The sequence below is a fragment of the Phaseolus vulgaris genome, chromosome 4 (assembly GCF_000499845.2).
Source record: "Phaseolus vulgaris cultivar G19833 chromosome 4, P. vulgaris v2.0, whole genome shotgun sequence".
Taxonomy (NCBI): Eukaryota; Viridiplantae; Streptophyta; class Magnoliopsida; order Fabales; family Fabaceae; genus Phaseolus; species Phaseolus vulgaris.
Genome location: NC_023756.2, coordinates 17,033,138 through 17,055,367, shown reverse-complemented (window position 1 = coordinate 17,055,367; position 22,230 = coordinate 17,033,138). Strand labels below are relative to the sequence as shown.

The window sequence follows — 22,230 nt, the reverse complement described above, 5'->3', positions numbered from 1 at the left end:
AAAAAAAGAGAAGGACATAAAATATTTTGACAATTTGCTCCCTAAAAATTATTTTGCACGAAATATGAAGCAAGATTCAAACACTTGAGAGATTTTGAAAGAACATGAGTTATATTGAATAGAGAAATATAGAGTTGGAGGATAGATACAATGCCATTATTAAAAAAGGCTTGCCTAAAAAATCCAAGGACCCAGGGAGTTTTAACCTTCTCGTGCCTATAGGTGCTTTATTTTTGGACAATGCTTTACTGGATTTGGGGGGCAAGCGTTAATATAATTCATTTGGCAATGCTGAAGAAAATAGATGATTTAGAGATTAAATCGACCAAGATAACATCAAAGTTAGCTGATCAAGTAATCAAGTATCCATATGGTGTGGTTGAAGATGTTCTCATCAAGGTGGATAAATTCACACTCCCTATGGATTTTGTTGTGATGGACATGAAAGAAGATGAGGAGGTTCCCTTGATACTTGCAAGAACCTTTATGAAGACTGCTAGAATCACAGTTGATGTTGACAAAGGAGAACTTCAAGTTAAAACTCAAGATGAGGAGGTAACTTTAAATCTTTTTTATGGTCTAAAAAATTTTAATGCTGCAGAAGAATGTGTATCAAGGGATGGATCAAAGAGAGATTTCCACCTTGAAATAAACAGGCATCAAGCTAGATGACGTTAAACGCGCTTATTAGGAAAAAACCAAGTCCACATTTTGGTTTTATGTTGTTTTGTTATTTTTGTTTTGATTTTACTTACAAAAATTATGTTTTCTTCCAGAGATTCTCGCTCAGGCAAGTCAACTCTCGCTTGAGCGAGTTTGACGTCGAAAAATATAGCTTTCATGAATAGAATCTCGCTCAAGCGAGACAAATGGCGCTCAAGCGAGTTCTACAACGCAAAATTTGAGTTTTCTGCAAGGATTCTCACTCAAGCAAGTTTGACGTCGGAAATTCTTGTTCAAGTTAGATTTTTTTTTTAAATAAATAAATAATTTTTTTTATAAAAATAATTTTTTTCCCTTTTCCTTTCCTTCCTAAAAAATTTTAGTTTTATGATTTGTTATTTTAATTGATTAAATAAATAAATTCTTATAGGCACCCAAATTCCTATATGCCTCCTAATCAGTTTGCAGGTTATGTATTTTGGCCTAGGGACAAGTTCTATTATTCAAGGGGGGCAAATCCAGCAAATAAAGAAAGACTATAGATGAAGATTTTAAGAAAGAGTTGGATGAGTTCTTAGGAAGAGAGGATTTAGCAAAAAATATGGTTTTTCTTTCTAATTCTTTTTTCTATTCAGCTATTTGAATTTTGTTTTATTTTTCTCTTTAGTTTTTTTTATTCGGTTATTTTTGTTTATTTTCTTATTTGCTTAGTTTGTTTATTTCCTTATTTTGTAGTTTGAATAAATTTTTTGTTTTATTAGTTTCATGTCTTGAATTATTCTTCTTGAATAAATTTCAGTTTTAAATTGTGTGTTTTCTAGTTTTATTTTTCTCAAATAAAAAGAACTAGAATATTAATTTTGAATTTTGGAAAAAAAGGAATTTGTATTTAAATGTAAATAATGAGATGAATTAGAGACAGGTTAGAAAAGTAAAAAATGATTGAATCCCTATTCAAATGTAGTTGAAATTATGATACATGAAAATTTAACAAGATGATTGATTATGACAGAGAATGACAAGACAAAAAGGAATAGGGCCAATTAAACCAAGTGAGTGTGTGAATCTTAAATAGTTTTGAGAGTTTTGCTGATGAATTGACAATTGTGGTTGCTTAATTTTTATTTTTGTTACATCATAAAAGTGCATGAAGATAATTGAGGCATTTGTTGTGTTAATTAGGAAACCGGGGCGAAATAGCCAACCTTTATCTTATTAGAATTCCATTTTTTTTTATATCTCCTTGGGCCAATAACTTTTTTGTTAATATTGCACCTTAACCTTTAATGATATATTGTCAAGGAAGGAGAACATAGATGTAATACATAAAGAAAATGGAATGGTTGGTTTTAATTGTGAAAGCTCAAAAAGTTGAAAATAGGAAGAATCTTTTCCTATTCTTGATTAAAAATAAATCATCATGAAAATCATGAAAAGTCAGAAAGAAAATGAGGAAAAAGGTGACATCGAAAGAAAGTGGTAATTAGATAATATATATGTTCTCTATAAATTGGATTGTAGGTATGTTCTTCTTCTTTAAGATGTGCATTTTTTTATCTGAAAAACCAATATTTTTCAGAAGCCCAGCCTCATTACAACCCTGGAAAAGACCTAAAAAATCATGTTTCTAATATGTTTGTGATTTAAAGATGAAATGAAAAGCAACTGTGATTTGTTATGATTTAGAGAAAATAGAGAGAAACACTTACCCGTGAACATATGAGAAGATATTCCTTGATGAATTGTCATTTATTTGTTTTGACTTGATCTTCAAAGTTGATTGTGTCTACATTTTTCTATATTTGAATTTGGAAGCATCATAAGTTTCTAATTTGATCTGTTGTTTAGTAAATTAAGCTGTTTGATATTTAAATTCAAATATATTCATTTACTTTGCTTGAAGACAAACAAGATTCTAAGTTTGGGAGAATGATAAGGGTCTAATTTCAGTAATATTTCATATTAAAATATAGGCATTTATGAGGTTTTATTTCTATTTTACATATAAAATAATACATAATTTACGAATTTATACCTTTTTGCATTTTTTATGATATTTATTTGAATAAGAGCATTTTAATCTCAAATTTGGTGTTAATTGCAGGTTTTCAGGAAAGATTGGAGATTTGGATTAAAGAAGAATGATTTGAGCTAAAGAGATAAAAATGGAAGGTCCCAAAATGGAGAAAAGTGTCCAAAAAGCCAATTTTGCAACAGAAGATTCTCGCTTAAGCGAGAATGCGTTAGACAAATTGGGCCTCTTTTATGTTTTATCACTTAGCCCATCAAGAAGACTCAGGAAGCAAGCTAACCCTAAAAAGTTAGGTTAAATAGGGGGCTAGAGGCTCAACCCTAGGATACCTGATTGAGAGGAAAACACCATTGAGTGAATTGTAACCCAATTGGGAGAATGGAAGGTGTTAGAAGTATGCGTGGCTAATTCTATCCTTTGGGATTGGTAGTAATCTGCTCGAACTTTTACATATTGAGGTGATATCTTATATTAAAATATTCAGTTCTTGATTGATTATTGGTGTTGTTGTTTTACTTCTAAATTTCCGTGACAAATTGACCGAGAGGTATTTTTAGGGTTTGGACCTAAGCATCAATACTTAACATATTTGAGTGCTAGAGATAGACTTGAAATGTTAATTGTCATTAACGTCTAAGTATGATGTTAAGTTATTTTTATAAGTATGCAAGAGATCCATATTTAGGAAACATTCTTAAGAATTGTATATGCGACAGATCAATATAAATGAATTTTCCACGAGCATCAATTTCAATCAAAGAACTTAATATTGAAATGCTAATCAAAATATATGAGAGTGAGAGAGATGAAACCTAATCCCCATTTTTCCAATTTGAAGCAACTAATTCTTTATCTGTTTTCTTATTGATGATTACCAACACAATCACTTCAACACTCATTTTAATTGTTTTGTTTCATATTTAGCGATTATTGTACTCGATAGTTCATTGTTCCTTGTGAGATCGATATTCGTCCTTAGGGACAATTATTACTTATGAAAAACGCGGGCACTTGTCGTAGAAAGTCATCAATCATATCTCACGTTTGGATGTTATTCATGTTGACCAACATGGTACCCATTGGTGATGTGTCAAACTTAACTATTCTTAGGTGTCATCTTCTCTATTGCCTCTTGAAAGATTTATTCGGCTGATGTTGTTAAGATTATCTGTCAAGAAATATATAAATTTGTTAGATTAGAAGTTAGCTAGAATAATCAGAAGGAAAAGGGTTCTTTGGGATTTCCTGCTTTAATAACTGCTTTTTGTGCAACTCATGCGGTTAAGGTAAACCCATCATAAAAAAATCATACATCCAATTGATCTAACCAAAAGCTACATCCAGTCCCCAGAATACCACTGGGTAATCCATTGAGCAATCAAACCAGATTAGAAAACACAAACCACGAAAGTAGTGACCTTAAACCCTTCAAAAAACACACTACCTTAGGCAAACCACACCAAGAGTATTGATCTTGAACACCTCAAGAACACACAACACTCATTGACAACACAACACCAGAAATACAGTAGTTTTAGAAAGGATTACACCTGATCACAGTACAATCTGAATTGAATACAATTGCAATCTTATTCCACTATCTCTTGAAAATCCAAAGCTTGATATGAATCTTGAAATCTTAGAATCAAATCTGTCAAACCGAATTTCTCTAAACAGTTTTCTTACTTGTTTGAAAACATAAACAAACCATTTATATTTTCCAAAGATTGGTCAAAATATTTAATGAAGGAGCGTATTCATTTAGAAAACATTTAAAACAGATTCACCATTCAAAACTGAATTCTGTTAGGATTTTCAAAGAAACAATCGATTGAAACCACGAAACAACCGATTGTTTTGCTTGACATTTAAGTCAACCAAACCAAAATAGTTTTCAACCTTTTTCAAAACTCCTAAGAGCAAAACAACCGGTTGATTCGACAAAACAACAGTTTGTTTTTAACTTAGTTGGAAAAACACTTGATTTCAAAAAGGTTTTAAATCACATCAGTTTTAGATTCAACAAAGGAGTGGATCACACTTTATTCTACCCAGATCCCACCCAAACACAACAGCAACACCAACCTTTCATCAAACACCTTGGATTTGGATTCTTCAAAGCACATAATCACTCTTGATGAACAATCTCACCCTATTTGATGAAGACAAATCCTTGGTTGCTTGTGTTAATCCTGATTGAATCTGAAATCAATACCTGCAAACAACAAAGCTATGAAAAGCAAAGCATCTCTCATAGCAGGTTATGATGGCACAAAAACCAATCTTCTACTTAACCATAACAGTAGAAAAACTAGCCAAACAGCAACTCCATACAAACCAGAATGCAGCAAGAATTTAAAATCAGAGTTATAGCAGGTTATAACAGTTTGTAGGACAACACATGAACCATATTCTCCCCTATTTGTCTTCACAAATAGACTTTAGGCAGAGAAAACAGTTTAAGAGAGATTTTGAGAGTCAAGAATGTCTAACTCATTTCTTAAAAAGAAAAACCTGTCTTTTGGCAAAGGTTTTGTGAATATATCAGCATGTTGCAGTTTTGTTTCAATGAATTTCATCTCACAATCTCCATTGTTCACATGATCTCTTATGAAGTGATGACGAATCTCAATGTGCTTTGTTCTTGAGTGCTGAATCTGATTTTTGGTGAGATTTATAGCACTTGTATTGTCACAAAGCAAAGGAACCTTACTGATCTTCAAACCAAAATCTGCCAGCTGTTGTTTAAGCCAAAGAATTTTTGCACAACAACTTCCAGCAGCAATATATTTAGCTTTTGTAGTGGAAAGAGCTACACAAGCTTGTTTCTTACTATGCCACAAAATAAGACTTGATCCAAGATGATGACAAGTGCCACTGGTGCTTTTTTGGTCCAGCTTACACCATGCAAAATCAGAATCTGAATATCCAATTAAGTGTATATGAGAGTAAGAAGGATACCATTGACCAACATTGGTTGTTCCTTTGAGATACTTGAGGATTCTTTTTGCAGCCTTGAGATGAGATTCCTTTGGATTTGCTTGATACCTTGCACAAAGACACACGACAAACATGATATCCGGTCTACTTGCTGTGAGATAGAGTAAAGAACCAATTAAACCTCTATATTTTGTTTGATCAACCCTTTTTCTAGCAACATCAGCATCCATGTAGCAGCTTGAAGGCATACGTGTGCTAGCTTCTTTGCAACTTTCCATTTCAAATTTCTTGAGAATTTCTTTGCAATACTTTGATTAACATAGGAAAATTCCATCTTTGGATTATTTGACCTGCAGTCCAAGAAAGAATGAAAGCTCCCCCATCATGGACATTTCAAACTCACCTTGCATGGAAGCTACAAATTCATCACATAAATTATCTTTTGTAGCACCAAAAATGATGTCATCAACATAGATTTGGACCTAAATAATTTCAGAATTTGCTTTCTAGACGAAAAGAGTTTTGTCAATCATCCCTCTCTCATAGCCATTAGATAAAAGAAAGTTACTAAGTCTCTCATACCACTGCTTTGGAGCTTGCTTAAGCCCATACAATGCGTTTTTCAACTTAAAAACATGATTCCGATATTGATGATCTTCAAAGCCCGGTGGTTGCTCAACATAGACTTCTTCATTGATAATTCCATTGAGAAAAGCACTCTTCACATCCATTTGAAATAGTTTGAATCCACTCATACAAGCAAAAGCCAGCAACAACCTTACATCTTCTAATCTTGCAACAGGAGCAAAGGTTTCACCATAATCAATTCCTTCTTCTTGATTGTAACCTTTGGCAACTAGCCTTGCCTTGTTTCTAGTAATCACACCAGCCTCATCTAACTTATTTCTGAAGACCCATTTAGATCCAATGATGCTCCTCTCATCTGACTTGGGAACAAGAAACCACACATCATTCCTAGCAAACTGATTCAGCTCTTCATGCATTGCATCCACCCATTTCTCATCTTTAAGAGCTTCTTCAATTGACTTTGGTTCAACTTGAGAGACAAAAGCAGTGTGCCTGCAAAAGTTTGAGATAGAACTACGTGTAGAAACACCCTCCTTTATCTGTCCTGTAATGTTTTCCACTGACAGATCCCTTGGAATTCTCCATTATTTAGGCAACTCATCCTACTGCAGAATTTCAATCGGTTGTTTCGATGAATCAATCGATTGTTTTTCTGGACAACAATCCAGCTTCTGCATAACGATGTTCTATTCATCCTCTTCTGTGCTGTTCTTTGAGGGTTTCAAATATTTGTGATCAACTTCATCAAACACCACATGAACAAATTCTTCTACAATCATGAGCCTCTTGTAGACTCTATAAGCATGACTATTTGAGGAATAGCCAATGAAAATGCCATTGTCCGTTTTTTCATCAAACTTTCCCAGATTTTCTTTCCCATTATTCAGAACAAAACAACTGCATCCAAACACTTTTAGGTGACTAATGTTTGGCTTCGTTCCATTGAAGATTTCATAAGGAGTTTTCTTTAAGATTGACCTTATTAGTACTTTATTCATCAGATAGCAAGAGGTGCTAACAACATCAGCCCAAAAATATTTGGGTAGGGAAGATTCACTTAGCAAGGTTCTTGCTAATTCTTCAAGAGATCTGTTCTTTCTCTCCACTACACCATTCTGTTGAGGAGTTCTTGGTGCAGAAAAATTGTGCAAGATCCCCGTCTTCTCACAGAATTTGATGAATTTCTCATTTTGAAATTCCCCTCCATGATCACTCCTTATTGAGCCCATGCTGCTGTTTTTTGTGTTTTGTAAATTTCTAGCAAGCTTTTTGAAGGCAGAGAAAACATCACTCTTTGATTCCAAGAAGAGTGTCCATGTGCACCTAGAAAAATCATCAACAATAACACGAGCATAATAGTTGCCACCAAGACTCATGGTTCTGGAAGGGCCAAACAAATCCATATGAAACAGTTCAAGGGGTTTTGAATATGAAACAACATTTTTAAGTTCAAAGGAATTTTTATTTTGTTTCCCTTTTTGACATGCTTCACATGTGTGGTCCTTCTCAAACTTAAGTTTGGGCAACCCTATCACAAGATCTTTTGAAATCAATTTGTTCAAATGATTCATGTGAATGTGAGGTGTTCTCCTATGCCATAACCAAGATTCATCATTTTTATAGAGAAGACAACCAATGGAACAAGGAGAAGAGATATTTAAGATATAGACATTGTTGATTCGTTTACCAATCAACATTACCTCCTTTGAAGTGGGAAGGAAAATTTCACAAGAGTTTGGCTTGAAGATGACTTGATAACCCTTGTCACACAGTTGGCTAATGCTAAGCAGGTTGTGTTTTAGTCCTTCCACGTACAAGACATCATGAATTAGAAAGATACTCTTGTTGAACAAGATGCTTTGATGTCTCCAAATCCAAGAGAAAAGCTTGAAGACCTTGCTATTGGGTGTGTGTGTGTTGTCTAGTTGTTTGAAACTTGTTAATTCACTCCTTAAGATGATCCAAGTTCATTTGAATCTTTAACCTTTTGAAAAGATGTGTTTTCTAAAAAGCTGTCAAAAATTCAACAGGTTGTTTTTTTTGAAACAACAAGTTGTTTTACCTTAGTTGTTTTTGAAAAGAGTTGAAAGTTGTTTGACTTGGTTGACTTTGCTATCAAACCAAATCAATCGATTGTTTCGACAAAACAATCGATTGTTTTCCTGAAAACCTTAACAAAATTCTGTTAAGCAGGTTTAATATTTTTTAATGATCCTAACTCACTTGGCTCCTTTATTAAATGCTTTTGACCACTGAGCACATGATCACTCTTGATCAACAATTACAACAATATATATATATATATATATATATATATATATATATATATATATATGAAAACTTCCCTTAAGGGCAACCCAATCCCTACATGCCTCCCAATCAAATTGCAGCCTATGTAGCTTGGCATGGGGATAGGTTCTATTATTTAGTGGGAGCAAATCCCTCAAACAGAGCAAACAAAGCAAGGTCATTTATAGCTGTAGATGAAAACTTTAACACAGAGCTGGATGACTTCTTAGGAAGAGAGGATTGAGCAAAATTATGATTTAGTTTTCTAGTTTTCTTTTCTTTTCAGTTTTTGTTTAGTTTATTTCTGATTATTTGCTTATTTTGTTATTTATTTAATTATTCTCTTATTTTTTTATTTTATTTGCTTATTTTTTATTTTATTTCCTTATTTTCTTGTTTTTTTATTTGCTTATTTTGTTTTAAATGGTTTGTATTGGTATTTTTGAATAATTTTCTTTGATTATTTGTTATTTTGTTATTTTTATGTCTTGATTTATTTTTCTTGAATCAATTTCAGTTTTAAATTAATTGTTGAGTATATTTGTAGTTTTAATTTTCTTAAAAAAAAGATAATTGCAATATTAAATTTGAAATTTGAATTGTGGAAAAAAGGACGTTATGTTTAAATATTAAATAGTGAAATGAATTAGAAGGAGGTTAAAAAAGAAAATATGATTTAATCCCTATTTAAATGTAATTGAAATTGTGATACATGAAAATTTATCAGGATATTTGATTAGAACAAAGAATGATAAAATAATAATGAATGGGACCTATTAAACCAAGTGAGTGTCTGAACCTTAAAAAGTTTTGAGATTTTTACTGATTAATTGATAGTTATGGTTGCTTAATTTTTATTTTTTGTTACATCATAAACGAGCATGAAGATGATTGACGCATTTGTGTTAATTAGGCACTTAGGACCAAATAGTCAACATTTATCTTACTAGAATTCAATTTTTTCATATATCCCTTTGAGCCAATAAGTTTTGTTATTATTGCACCCAAACCTTTAATGATATATTTTCCTACCCTTTGATATGTTTAAGGAAGCAGAACATAGATGTAATATGTATAGAAAAGGAAATGGTCAGGTCTAATTGCTAAAAGTTCAAAATAGAAATAATTTATTCCTATTGATGAAAAAAAAGAGAAACAAAAAAAAATCATGAATAAGTAAAAAAAAAATCAGGACAAGCGGGAAGTAAAAATAAAATAGTGATTAGATAACATATATGTGTTATAATTGGATTGTAGGTGTACCGCCCGGTGGTCGGGTGTGGTGACGAGGCATCCTGCTACAGTATAGGCGTGTTGACAAGACGCCAGGTTGGCAGAAGGGAAGGAAGTCGGGGGGCCCGTGTAGTCGTTAGTTGTTATATTGGCGTGTTCCGATCTCCAGCTTACCAGAAGCGGCGATCGCCAGGTTGAAGGTGAAGTCGCCAGATGTAGATTCAGGCGGCCTAGTCGTTGGAGATCGCCAGAGCGAGCACATCGCCGAAGATGAAGGAGAAGCAGATTGTGAAGGCGGCCGGCGAGACCACAGGGAAGGAGTATGAAGGCCCCTAACTCGCCAGTTCCAGTAGAGATTGCACTCCCAAGTTAGCTATGCACTGGGCAGTACCATGCATAAGTAACTTAGCCAAAATGAGAGTAGAAGCAGCGCCAAGTCAGGGAGCCTCCAGATGATGGCACGTGTACAGTTGGATGCGGGCCACGTGTCCAAGTCCGTAACTGCCAGGAGAGAGAAAGCTACCAGGTATATAAGAGTTCTTAACAAACTTTCTGAGGTACGCACGTTCAGTTTATACACTTTACGCTTGCGAGTGATAGAGCTGACTGTGAGAGAGGATTTGCACGGTTCTTGTTCTTAGTATTTGGTGATGCCGTCACTGACTTGAGCGTCGGAGTGCGATCGGCCGCAGCGGCGCCGTACTGTTTCTTTGCAGGTTCTTCAGATAGATCCCGAGGAGGAACGGAGGTGAGAAGCGGTGCGCACTTCGATCCCTTGACGAGGCAGTTTCCAGCGCTTCGGTCAACAGGCAGGATCATCAAGCGCCCACCGTGGGGCCGTGTAAAACTTGCTCCCATCCACAGCGTGAGTTTGTGGGGGTTTTCGAAGTTTTCTGCGTGGTTGTGTGCTGGTGCAACCATCGTTCACGGTTTGTCTGAGTTTCGTTCGGTGAATTTGCGTTTTGTACCGTTCGTTTGGCTTTTCGATCGGTGGAGTGAGGTTTCCTGCTGTTTGCGCACGATTCGTTCGGTGGAGTTTTAGTTCTTTCGCTCGATCGGTTGTTTGTAGGATTTCTGGTGAAGTTGTGGTTTTCTTTGAAGGCTTACGGTGTTCTTGAGTTTTCTTGCGCAGTTTCGCGCTATTTTATCCGATTGATCGCCGATTCGATCGAGGCTGAAGTGTTGTTCGCTGCATTCCTGTGATTCGCTGAAGTTCATGAGAAAAACGAGAAGCAATCAATCAAGTCCGGTTGCGCCCGTGGCGCCTGCCGCTGCCGAAGGTGCCGCTGCCATGACCATGGCGCAGATGGCGGAGATGATGCGCGCGTTGCAGGCAACTGTGGAAGCCTCACGCGTGGAGCAGGCGAGAATGCATGAGGACCTGGTCGCCTCTCGCGCCAGGAATGAGGAGCTCAGCAAGATGACTGAGGAGCTGCGTCAAGCTCTTCAGGAGCAGCAAGGGCGTTCTGCCGCGGAAGAGGTTGCGCCATCGTCGCCACCTCGTGTTTTTCCCATGCCTTTTATTCAGGCGATCACAGACACGCCCATTCCCGCGAGCGTGGTTCCGGTTAAGGCTGTTTTCACCAGCGTGGAGGATCCTGAGGCTCATCTCACCACGTTCCATACGCAGATGATGCTGTCAGGAGGGTCAGACGTCGTCTACTGCAAGATGTTCGTGAGTACGCTCCAGGGAACGGCGTTAGAGTGGTTCGTGAGCCTGCCTAACGGCCACGTAACCAATTTCCAACAGTTCTCGAAGATTTTTGTCGAGCAGTACATCGTAAATAAGGCACCGCCCAGGGTGTCTTATGACCTGTTTGATATAAGGCAGTACCAGGGAGAGTCCCTCAGAGAGTACCTGAATCGCTTTGGAGCGCAGATGGTCAGATCGCCGGCCAAGGATGAAGAAATGCTGGTCTATGCCTTCAAGAAGGGCGTGCAGCCAGGACCATTCTGCGAAGCCTTAATCAGGGCTCACCCTGCGACGTTTGCTGAAGTCAGGCGACTTGCGGTGGCTCACATCGCTAACGAGAATGAAGTCGCCGAGAAGAGAGGGAGCGTGGCTCCCGCCAGGCCACGCGCCCAGACCAGGATCCAGCTGCAGAGGGTGCTGGAAACGGCGGCGGCGGCCAGGAAGGACCAGAGGACTCGCCATCCTTACGATAGGAGGAGCAAGGGAAGAAGCCAAGCGCGCCAGCAACCAGCACGCCGGGAATACAATCGCCCGCCTAAGCACAAATTTGTCATGGGACTCGCGGACCTGATCGCCATCCCTAACATATCTGCTAGGTCGAAAGCGCCTGAGAAGGTGGGCGACAAGGTGCTGGGGTCGAAGCCGGATACCTGGTGCGAGTTCCACCAGTGTTTTGGCCACACTCTGGACTCGTGTTTGTCTCTGGGATATCAGCTCGACGATCTGGTTAAGAGCGGGTTCCTAAATGACTATCTGCTGGACAGGAGGACGAGGGGAGCGTCGAGTTCCCAGCCAGCAGGTGGAGAAGCTCAGCAACACGAGATGCCTATCCACGGGGAGATCCACACCATTGCGGGGGGCTTCTCAGGTGGTGGATGCACCGCATCGCAGAGGAAGAAGTATGCGCGATCGGTGATGACAGTGGATATGTTTGAAGATCACTCGCCCGAAGTGGACATCACGTTCACCAAGCAGGATCTTCGGGACGTTGTTCCTCATGACAACGATCCCATAGTTATTTCGTTGGTTACGGCGGGGAGGAAGGTCCACAGAGTTCTAGTGGACCAAGGAAGCTCGGCAGACGTGATGTTCTGGCCAATTTTCACGCAGCTGGAGTTGCCCCTTGACCAGCTAAGGCCCTATGGAGGGTGCCTATATGGGTTCGCTGGTGACCAGGTGGAGGTCAGGGGGTACATAGAGCTGAGAACCACGTTTACTGATGAGGCTGGTTCGAGAACGGAGAAAATCAAGTACCTCATCGTAAACGCACCCTCAGCGTATAACATCCTGTTGGGAAGGCCCACGCTTAACAGGATAGGCGCCATTCCGTCGACGCGGCACATGAAGGTAAAGCTGCCGTCCATGGAAGGGGTGGTGATCACGATCAAGTCTGATCAGAAAGAAGCGAAAAGGTGCTATGAGAATAGCCTGAAAAACAAAAGATCAGTGAGTTATGTAACAACCACCCCGCCTCCCGGTGTGAAGCCCAGACCACCGGTAACAGAGGAGGCCGTCGGAAGGGATGTAGAGATGGTAGACGCTGAGCTTGGGGAGAGGAATCCTGGTCTGGAGAAGGAAGAGGCGCGGAATCGCCCTAAAGAAGCGAGAGAGCAGGGAATCGCCAGGGCGGTGATCGCCAGAGAATCCAGGCCTAAACCCGTCGAGCAGTAGCTCGAAAAGGAGATCGGAGGGAAAATCTTCAAGCTGGGAAGATCTCTGGAGGTCGATCTCCAGGACCAGATCGCCAAGGTGATTGGGCGGCATCTGGACGCGTTTGCATGGTCCGCTTCGGACATGCCCGGGATTGATCCCGACTTCTTGTGCCATCATCTGGCGATGGACAACATGGTGAGACCGGTGCGACAGAGAAGAAGGAAGTTCAACAAGGAGAGGAGGCAGGCGATTTGAGATGAAACGCAGAAACTCCTCGCTGCAGGACACATCAGGGAAGTCCAGTACCCTGAATGGTTGGCAAATGTCGTGCTGGTGAAGAAGAGTAACGGGAAGTGGCGCATGTGCGTCGACTTCACCGACCTGAACAAAGCTTGCCCAAAGGATTCGTATCCTTTGCCAAGCATTGATGCCCTGGTTGATAGTGCTGCAGGGTGTAAGTTGCTGAGTTTCCTGGATGCTTTCTCAGGATATAATCAGATCAAGATGCATCCCATGGATGAAGAGAAAACAGCCTTCATGACGGAGAGGTCGTGCTATTGCTATAAGGTGATGCCGTTTGGGCTGAAGAACGCGGGGGCCACGTACCAGAGGCTGATGGATCGAGTACTTGCACCGATGCTGGGAAGGAACGTGCAAGCCTACGTCGATGACATGGTCGTGACCTCGCCGGAAAAGAGCAAGCACGTTGCAGACTTGGAAGAATTGTTCATGACGATCGCCAAGTTCAGATTGAAGCTGAATCCGGAGAAATGCATTTTTGGCGTGGAGGCTGGAAAGTTTTTGGGTTTCCTCTTGACTGAAAGAGGAATTGAAGCCAACCCAGACAAGTGTGCCGCCATCTTGGCGATGAGGAGCCCGGCTACAGTGAAAGTCCAGCAGCTAACAGGTCGGATGGCGGCCCTATCTCGCTTCGTGTCAGCTAGCGGAGAAAAGGGGCATCCCTATTTTCAGTGTCTGCGGCGCAATAGCAAGTTCGCTTGGACGAAAGAATGCGAGGAAGCTTTCGTCAAGCTGAAGGAGTATCTGGCGAGCCCGCCGGTTCTGTGCAAACCGCTGGTGGGGATCCCTCTCAGGTTGTATTTTGCTGTAACTGAGAGGGCGGTGAGTGCGGTGCTCGCCCAGGATCAAGATCAGGCTCAGAAGCCTATTTATTTTGTGAGCAAGGTGTTGCAGGGCCCAGAAACGAGATATCAGGCCCTGGAGAAGGCTGCGCTGGCTGTGGTGTTTTCGGCGAGGAGGTTGCGCCACTACTTCCACAGTTTCACAATACTGGTGATGACTGACCTGCCCATCCAGAAGGTCTTGAAGAAACCCGACGTTGCGGGAAGGATGGTGAAGTGGGCGGTAGAGTTGTCAGAGTTTGATATTAAGTACGAGCCTCGAGGCCCGATCAAGGGGCAAATCTTTGCAGATTTTGTGGTTGAGCTCTCATCAGAGGCGACGCGGGTTGAAGGAGACGATTTCCGTTGGGTACTCTCGGTGGATGGATCGTCGAACCAGCAAGGTAGCGGTGCTGGAGTCATATTGGAAGGGCCCAACGGCGTGCTGATTGAACAATCTTTGAGGTTTGCCTTCAAAGCCAGCAACAATCAAGCAGAGTATGAGGCGCTAATCGCCGGGATTTTGCTGGCCAAGGAAATGGGAGCTAGGGTGTTGATGGCAAAGAGTGACTCGCTGCTAGTCACGGGGCAAGTAACAGGCGAGTTCCAGGCTAAAGATCCACAAATGGCGGCTTACTTGGCGTATGTGCAGGAATTGAAGAGTTCCTTTGCCTCCATTGAAGTAGTACATGTGCCCAGAGAGCAGAATGCCCGAGCTGACTTGCTTGCTAAGCTCGCCAGCTCAGGCAAAGGGGGTAGGCAGAGGACGGTGATCCAAGAAACTCTGAAGACGCCAAGGGCATTTGTAGCAGATCACCTGGTCCTTCAGATAAGCAGGTCGACGGAGAGAGCAGCGAGAAGCCATAAGTCTTTAACGCAAGAAACTCTGAGATCGCCGAGAATTAGAGCATGTCGAGGAGAGAAGGTGAATGTGATGCAGGTCTGCGCCGCCCATGAGCCAGACACTTGGATAACACAGTACAAGCGGTGCCTGGCAGATGGTCTCCTCCCGTTGGATCCGTCAGAAGCTAGGAAGGTAAAGAAAAATTCCAGCAAGTACACACTGATTGATGGCGATCTGTACAGGTTTGGGTTCACTCACCCACTCCTGGAATGTATACACGGTGAGAAGTGCACGAGAATCATGGCAGAGCTCCACGAAGGTATATGCGGAAGCCACGTCGGGGGTCGAGCTCTGGCCGCAAGGACTCTCCGTGCAGGCTACTACTGGCCATCCATGAGAGAAGATTGCAAGAAATATGCCCAATGTTGTAAACAATGCCAGCAGCACGCCGATTGGCATAAGGCACCTCCTGAGGAGTTGAAGTCGATCTATAGCCCTTGGCCGTTTCATACTTGGGGAATCGACATCCTGGGACCTTTCCCGCTGGCAATCAGGCAGATGAAGTACTTGGTGGTGGCGATTGAGTATTTCACCAAGTGGATTGAAGCAGAACCAGTGGCCCAGATCACCGCGCACAAGATCGAAGGTTTTGTATGGAAGAACATCGTGTGCCGGTTTGGAGTGCCTAAACGCCTGGTGTCAGATAATGGGACGCAGTTTGCAAGCCACCTGTTGAAGAAGCTTTGTGAAGAGGTTGGAATTCAACAAGTGTTTGCATCCGTCGAGCACCCTCAGACAAATGGCCAGGTTGAGAGGTTTGAAGAGAAGGCTTGAGAAAGCCAAGGGAAGTTGGGCTGAGGAGGTGCCCCGTATAGTCTGGGCGTACCACACCACCGAGCAGTCAGGAACCCATGAGACCCCGTTTAGCTTGGTCTATGGGTGTGACGCCATGATTCCGGTGGAGATCCAGGAGAGCTCGCCGAGATTCCAGAACTTCGTAGAGGAAGACTCGAATGAAGAGAGAAGGCTGAACCTGGATCTACTGGATGAAGTCAGGGAAGAGGCGAGGCTGAAGGCTGAGGCGGTGAAGAGGAGGATCGAACGAAGATACAACTCAAAGGTGATGCCAAGGCAGTTTAGAGAAGGCGATCTGGTGATGAGAAAGGCCCACCAGTACGAGATGGAGAATAAACTATCACCCAAGTGGACTGGACCGTTCAGAATAACCGAGGCGCTCGGGAACGGAGCCTACCGCTTAGAAACGCTGGAAGGAGGGGCGATTCCTCGCACCTGGAACGCCACACACCTGAAGTTGTACTATAGCTAAGAGCTTTGTAAGTAAAGACAAACACAAAGTCATAATACAATGTCTCTGATGAAACAGTTTGAAAGGGGGCACTCTTTTTTCCCTAAGGAGGGTTTTTAATGAGACCACCCAATAAAAGAAGAGTTTTCGAAGTATAAGGCGTTTTATGGTTGCATGTTTGCTGTTTTCCAAAAGTTTTGAAGAAAGACCTTGTCACTTGTAAGTGATTTAAGGCAAGAAAAGACATGTCGCATGTTTTCCAGCTAAAGTTTTTAAGTCCTCATCGTTTTTCGGCGATTGGAGGCATCAGTTAAAGTTTTTTAAGTCCTCATCGTTTTTCGGCGATTGGAGGCATCAGTTAAGTTTTCAAAGTCCTCATCGTCTTTCGGCGATCGGAGGCACCAGATGAAAGACCTCAACGCCCTCGCGCGTTTTGAGGCAAGTTAAAGACCTCCTCGCCGTCGAGCGAGTGCAGGCGAGAAACAGTAAAAGTCCTCCGTGTTTCTGGGGGCGAGAAGATGTAACCCCTGGGGCAATGTAGAGGCAAGTTAAAGACCTCCTCGCCGTCGAGCGAGTGCAGGCGAGAAAGAGAAAAGGTCCTCAGTGCATCCAGGGGGGAGGAGATGTACACCCTGGGCAAGTTGAGGCACCAGGTAAAAGTCCTCCGTGTTTCTGGGGGCGAGAAGATGTAACCCCTGGGGCAATGTAGAGGCAAGTTAAAGACCTCCTCGCCGTCGAGCGAGTGCAGGCGAGAAAGAGAAAGGGTCCTCAGTGCATCCAGGGGGGAGGAGATGTACACCCTGGGCAAGTTGAGGCACCAGGTAAAGTCCTTCTCGCCGTTGAGCGAGTACAGGCAAGATAAAGACCTCCTCGCCGTCGAGCGAGCGCAGGCGAGAAAGAGAAAAGGTCCTCAGTGCATCCAGGGGGAGGAGATGTACACCCTGAGCAAGTTGAGGCACCAGATAAAGTCCTTCTCGCCGATGAGCGAGTTCAGGCTAGTTAAAGTCCTTCTCGCCGATGAGCGAGTTCAGGCGAGTTAAAGACCTTCTCGCTTACATGCGAGCATAGGCAAGATAAAATCCTTCTCGTCTCGAACGAGTTCAGGTATGGCGCGGAGGGTGGAAGAAGTTTGGAAGGTGGCTAAGGTAGGTTCGAAGAGAACGCCTAGTCTGCCGGTCTTTCGCTCTGAAGTTCAGGGGGGGGCAAAGAAAGGTCCCAGAGGACGCTTCTACCCCAGATAAAGAAACAATTGCCAAAGCATGAGGCCAAAAAGAGGCTGATATTACCAAGAGTTCTTGGCGATCGGGAAGAGTTCAAATAGCGGCGAGAAGGTTAAAATACCTGTTTGATGAAGCAGATCGAGTGGGACGGTGTTTGAGCCAATAATTGAGTTACAGTTCGTTGCTTGAAAGTTATTCTTACAATAAGGTTAGTTCCTTAAGAGTACAAGTTGTTTAAAGTGTTTATTGCTTAAGTTTGAAGCGGTTCGAAGCAGTTAAGTCAAAAAGTCGTATTTGTAAAATCGTTAAGTTAAATCCGACAAAGTTAAACATGCCAAGAAGGTTAAAGCGCTTAAAGAAGTCAGGAGAAAGAATATCCAAACTTTGTCATCGAGTTAAGTATCTGTTTACAACACATATGCACGAGTTTATTACAAGGTATATACAAGGGAAATCGTAAAAGTAGCAGATGAGGTGGAGTTGATTAGTCTTCAGCAGGAACGACCTTTCCATCTACTACTTCGTTGTCCAACGACACCATGCTGATGTCGAGATCGGGGAATAAGCATGCGAATTGTTCCCGAGCGGCTTCGAATTCGGCAGCCAGAATCTGAGCAGAGTTTAGTTTAAGTTCTTCAATTTGCCCTTGAAGTTCCTCAACCTGCTTCTTGAGCTCTTTATTCTGCTGCTCCAGCTCTTCAACCTGTTTCCTAAGTTGTTCGTTGGTCTCTTGAGCATGGAGAAGGTCTTCAGTAACCTTCTTGGATTCTGACTGCGCTTGGGCCAACTCAGCAGCCATCTTTTCTTTCTCTTTGTTGGCCTCGACGAGATCAGCCATGGCGTCGTCCCTCACCTTTTCTACTTGCCCAAGTAGTTTCTCTCGGTCGATCGACCTCTGCTCTAGTTTTTGCACCTTAGCGGCGTCAGCTTTCATGAGAGCCTCCAGGTCGACCGCCTTGGCGCGAAGAGGCACGATTTTGCTTTCCAGCTCGATCTTCTCTTGGGCAAGCTGGTGGACTTTGTGGCGAAGGTCGGCGGCTTCCTTGCGCGCTAGCCTGAGCTCGGTATTCATGGCATCCTCCACTCGGGAGTGTTCGATTTCGGCGAGCGTCAGGCTGAAAGACAATTTCTCCACCTCGACCTTCATGGTGCTATTGTCAGTCTTGAGGTTGAAGAGATCGTCTTGAAGCCTCCTGGTGGAGCTCTCCACAGCCCTTGTTATGGTCGCGGGGATATCCTCTGCTATGGTTTTCAGCTTGGCGGTTAGAGGCTCCCACATCCTTGTGACTTCAAGGGAAAGGTTTGCTGCTTGGAGAGGCGCCAGGGGGGCTTGTTGTGGGTTCTCGCCGCCACCTTCCTTAGCAATATCTTCAGCAGTTGCTTCCTGGCGTGGCGACGCAATCGGGGACTCGGTAATCAGAATTGGAGAGGTATGAGCAACCTCATCCCCGATGGGAGCATTTTCTGCAGCTGAAGCGTTTGAAGCGGGGCCCCCTCCAGCTGACATGTATGGCGTAGAGGCGCTTGGGGGGTCCTCCAGGAAATTTGGCTCTTGGGCCTCAGCTGCAGGTTGCGCAGTGGCCAGTGGAACCGCTTGGACTGGAGAGGGAGGAGCCTGCGGTGTTGGTGATGATGGAGGAGGAGCAGGCGTCGATGGTGGTGTTGAGGTTGGAAGAGGGGGCGGGGCAGGTGGTGAAGAAGGGGCCACCCTCTTCCTCTTCGTAACGAGGCCATCCTTAGTGACCTCGTCATCCTCTTCTTCTTCTTCCTCATGAATGACTTGAGGAGCCTTTCTTTTGGATCTCTTAAGAACCAGTTTTTTGCGCTGGGTGGGTTCCTTGGGCGGTGATCGCCCATGAACGATGGCCTTCTCGACCGCCGAGTTGGGCACCGTTTGGGAACCGGTCGCCAACCCGTGGTTTCGGGCGAGCGCCTTCAATTCGGCGAGCATGCCTTTCCCCAGCATGTTGTCTGCATAAAACGAAAACGCATATGGGTTAACTCAAAGAAGAAAAAGATAAGTGTATAAGGTAATAAACAGCAGAGCAGATGGTATGTGCAGGAAAGATAAAACCAAAGTCTTGTGCATAACGCACAAGACGCCCAGAACAGTTAAACAGAAGCAGTATCGAAGCAACAGTTTGAATGTCCTAACCTATTTGAAATTCTAGCTGATCTTCATAGAATTCGAAGGATATCAGGGTGGTGGTCAGGAATGTTATATTGGCGTCCGCCACCCTCTTCCAGAAAAGACAGAGGTCTCTGTCCAATGCTCCCATGCTGTCAGGACTTCTGGGCCTCCTGAAGCAGCTCTTGGACTCCTTCTTCCCCTTGTCCACCCAGTACAAGGGGAAGCCATCAAGAAGGGAGGCGTCCTTGTCGTTCGCACGTACTTGGACGAACTTCCCCTTCCAGTCTTTGTACGATTGCTGGAAGATGGTAAAAATGGACCTCCCAGCAATCGCGTTCAAGCTGACCCACAGGCGTTCTCCTGGGTGCTTGGCTTCGAAGAGGAACAAGAACACGTCCACCGACGCGGGCAAACCCAGGTGGTCGCACGTTATTTGAAAGGCTCGAACAAACGCCCAGCTGTTGGGGTGAAGCTGGGCGGCAGCAATGTTGAGCTCGGTCAGAAGTTCCCTCTCGAATCGGGTGAAAGGGAACCTGAGCTTGACTTTCTTGAAAAAAGTCGTATAGACAAAGCAGAAGGGCCCGTCGGCGCTTACTTTGTCATCAACACACACAGGCAGATCGGCGGGGCAAGGCAGCACCATCATCCTCTCGTCGTGCTCCTTGTGAAACGATTGATGGATCTCGTCCCCCTTTGTCAGCCGCAAGACTGCTCCCGCAGTGTTCACGGAAGATGTCTCTTTCAGAAGGGTTGAGTTAGCCCAGGGGTATAAAGTTTTGAAGTCGGGCAGGGGAACGGGGGCTCCTCCAGCGTTAGATGGAGTCGCCTGGGCCAGGACAGGTTGGGAAGACGCAGGCCTCTCAGCCTGCGAAGACGAAGCGCCACGAACTTGTGTTGAGTCGTGTGCTTGTGAAGGAAGGTTTCGTGCTGAAGGAGGAGGGTTCGGGGTAATCTTTGTGCGAGTCATGATAGCAGCTGCAAAGGAAGAAGAAAGGAAAAATGGTCAGGGGGTTACAGAGGCTGACTTGATCATAGAAGGAAGGTGAAGAACGAACGAATGAAGGTTCATTGCGACGATTGACGAAGCCCTAAGTTGTGCAGAATGAGAAATGGAAAAAACAACCCACAGCGTATGCACCAGGCAGTTACAGGATGATGCAAATCGGTGAGAATGCAAGGAAACCCAGCAGATGAAGGAAAGTAGTTACCTTACGATGATCAGGAAGACGGTGGAGGAAGATGGTGATCTAGAGCGTTGAAGAGTGTTGAGAGTTTTCGCAGAAAGAAGTTGGAGCGTTCGTGAATGCGAGGGAAAGTGATGAAACAGTGCTGAGTGAAAATGGGTTAAGGGTTTTTTCGAAATGGTTTAGGAAGCGCAAACGGCAAATGAAGAGAGTCGTTGATGAAGCCACGTGTCGAGCGATGAGTGAAGGGTTTGGTGGAGCGTCAGAGCAGCAGAAGGTACAACCGCTTGGAATTCCGCGTCAGTGCCACGTAGATCGGTGTTAACGAAGGCTCTTTCAGTCTTTTCGCTAGACAAGTCTTCGCTTAAGACTGGGGGGCTTGTGTACCGCCCGGTGGTCGGGTGTGATGACGAGGCATCCTGCTACAGTATAGGCGTGTTGACAAGACGCCAGGTTGGCAGAAGGGAAGGAAGTCGGGGGGCCCGTGTAGTCGCCAGTTGTTATATTGGCGTGTTCCGATCTCCAGCTTACCAGAAGCGGCGATCGCCAGGTTGAAGGTGAAGTTGCCAGATGTAGATTCAGGCGGCCTAGTCGTTGGAGATCGCCAGAGCGAGCACATCGCCGAAGATGAAGGAGAAGCAGATTGTGAAGGCGGCCGGCGAGACCACAGGGAAGGAGTATGAAGGCCCCTAACTCGCCAGTTCCAGTAGAGATCGCACTCCCAAGTTAGCTATGCACTGGGCAGTACCATGCATAAGTAACTTAGCCAAAATGAGAGTAGAAGCAGCGCCAAGTCAGGGAGCCTCCAGATGATGGCACGTGTACAGTTGGATGCGGGCCACGTGTCCAAGTCTGTAACTGCCAGGAGAGAGAAAGCTACCAGGTATATAAGAGTTCTTAACAAACTTTCTGAGGTACGCACGTTCAGTTTATACACTTTACGCTTGCGAGTGATAGAGCTGACTGTGAGAGAGGATTTGCACGGTTCTTGTTCTTAGTATTTGGTGATACCGTCACTGACTTGAGCGTCGGAGTGCGATCGGCCGCAGCGGCGCCGTACTGTTTCTTTGCAGGTTCTTGAGATAGATCCCGAGGAGGAACGGAGGTGAGAAGCGGTGCGCACGTCGATCCCTTGACGAGGCAGTTTCCAGCGCTCCGGTCAATAGGCAGGATCAGTAGGTATGTTCTTCTTCTTTAATATGTGCATTTTGTTATCTGAAAAACCAATACTTTTTGGAAGCCCAACCTCATTATAACCCTGTAAAAGACCTCAAGATTCATATTTCTAATATGTTTGTGTTTCGAAGAGAAAATGAAAAGCAAATGTGATTTG

At 43.4% G+C, this 22,230-nt stretch overlaps 1 protein-coding gene across 1 annotated transcript; it reads right to left on the bottom strand.

Moving 5' to 3' along the window:
• Positions 1–5,154: 5,154 nt before the first annotated feature.
• LOC137838386 (secreted RxLR effector protein 161-like) lies at positions 5,155–5,913 on the bottom strand. The gene has a single exon (XM_068647630.1). The coding sequence runs from the start codon at positions 5,911–5,913 to the stop codon at positions 5,155–5,157; it is 759 nt and encodes a 252-aa protein (XP_068503731.1).
• Between the last annotated feature and the right edge of the window lie 16,317 nt (positions 5,914–22,230).

Coding starts and splice junctions, on each gene's coding strand:
- LOC137838386 (XM_068647630.1), bottom strand. CDS start 5,913: ATGGAAAGTTGCAAAGAAGCTAGCACACGTATGCCTTCAAGCTGCTAC.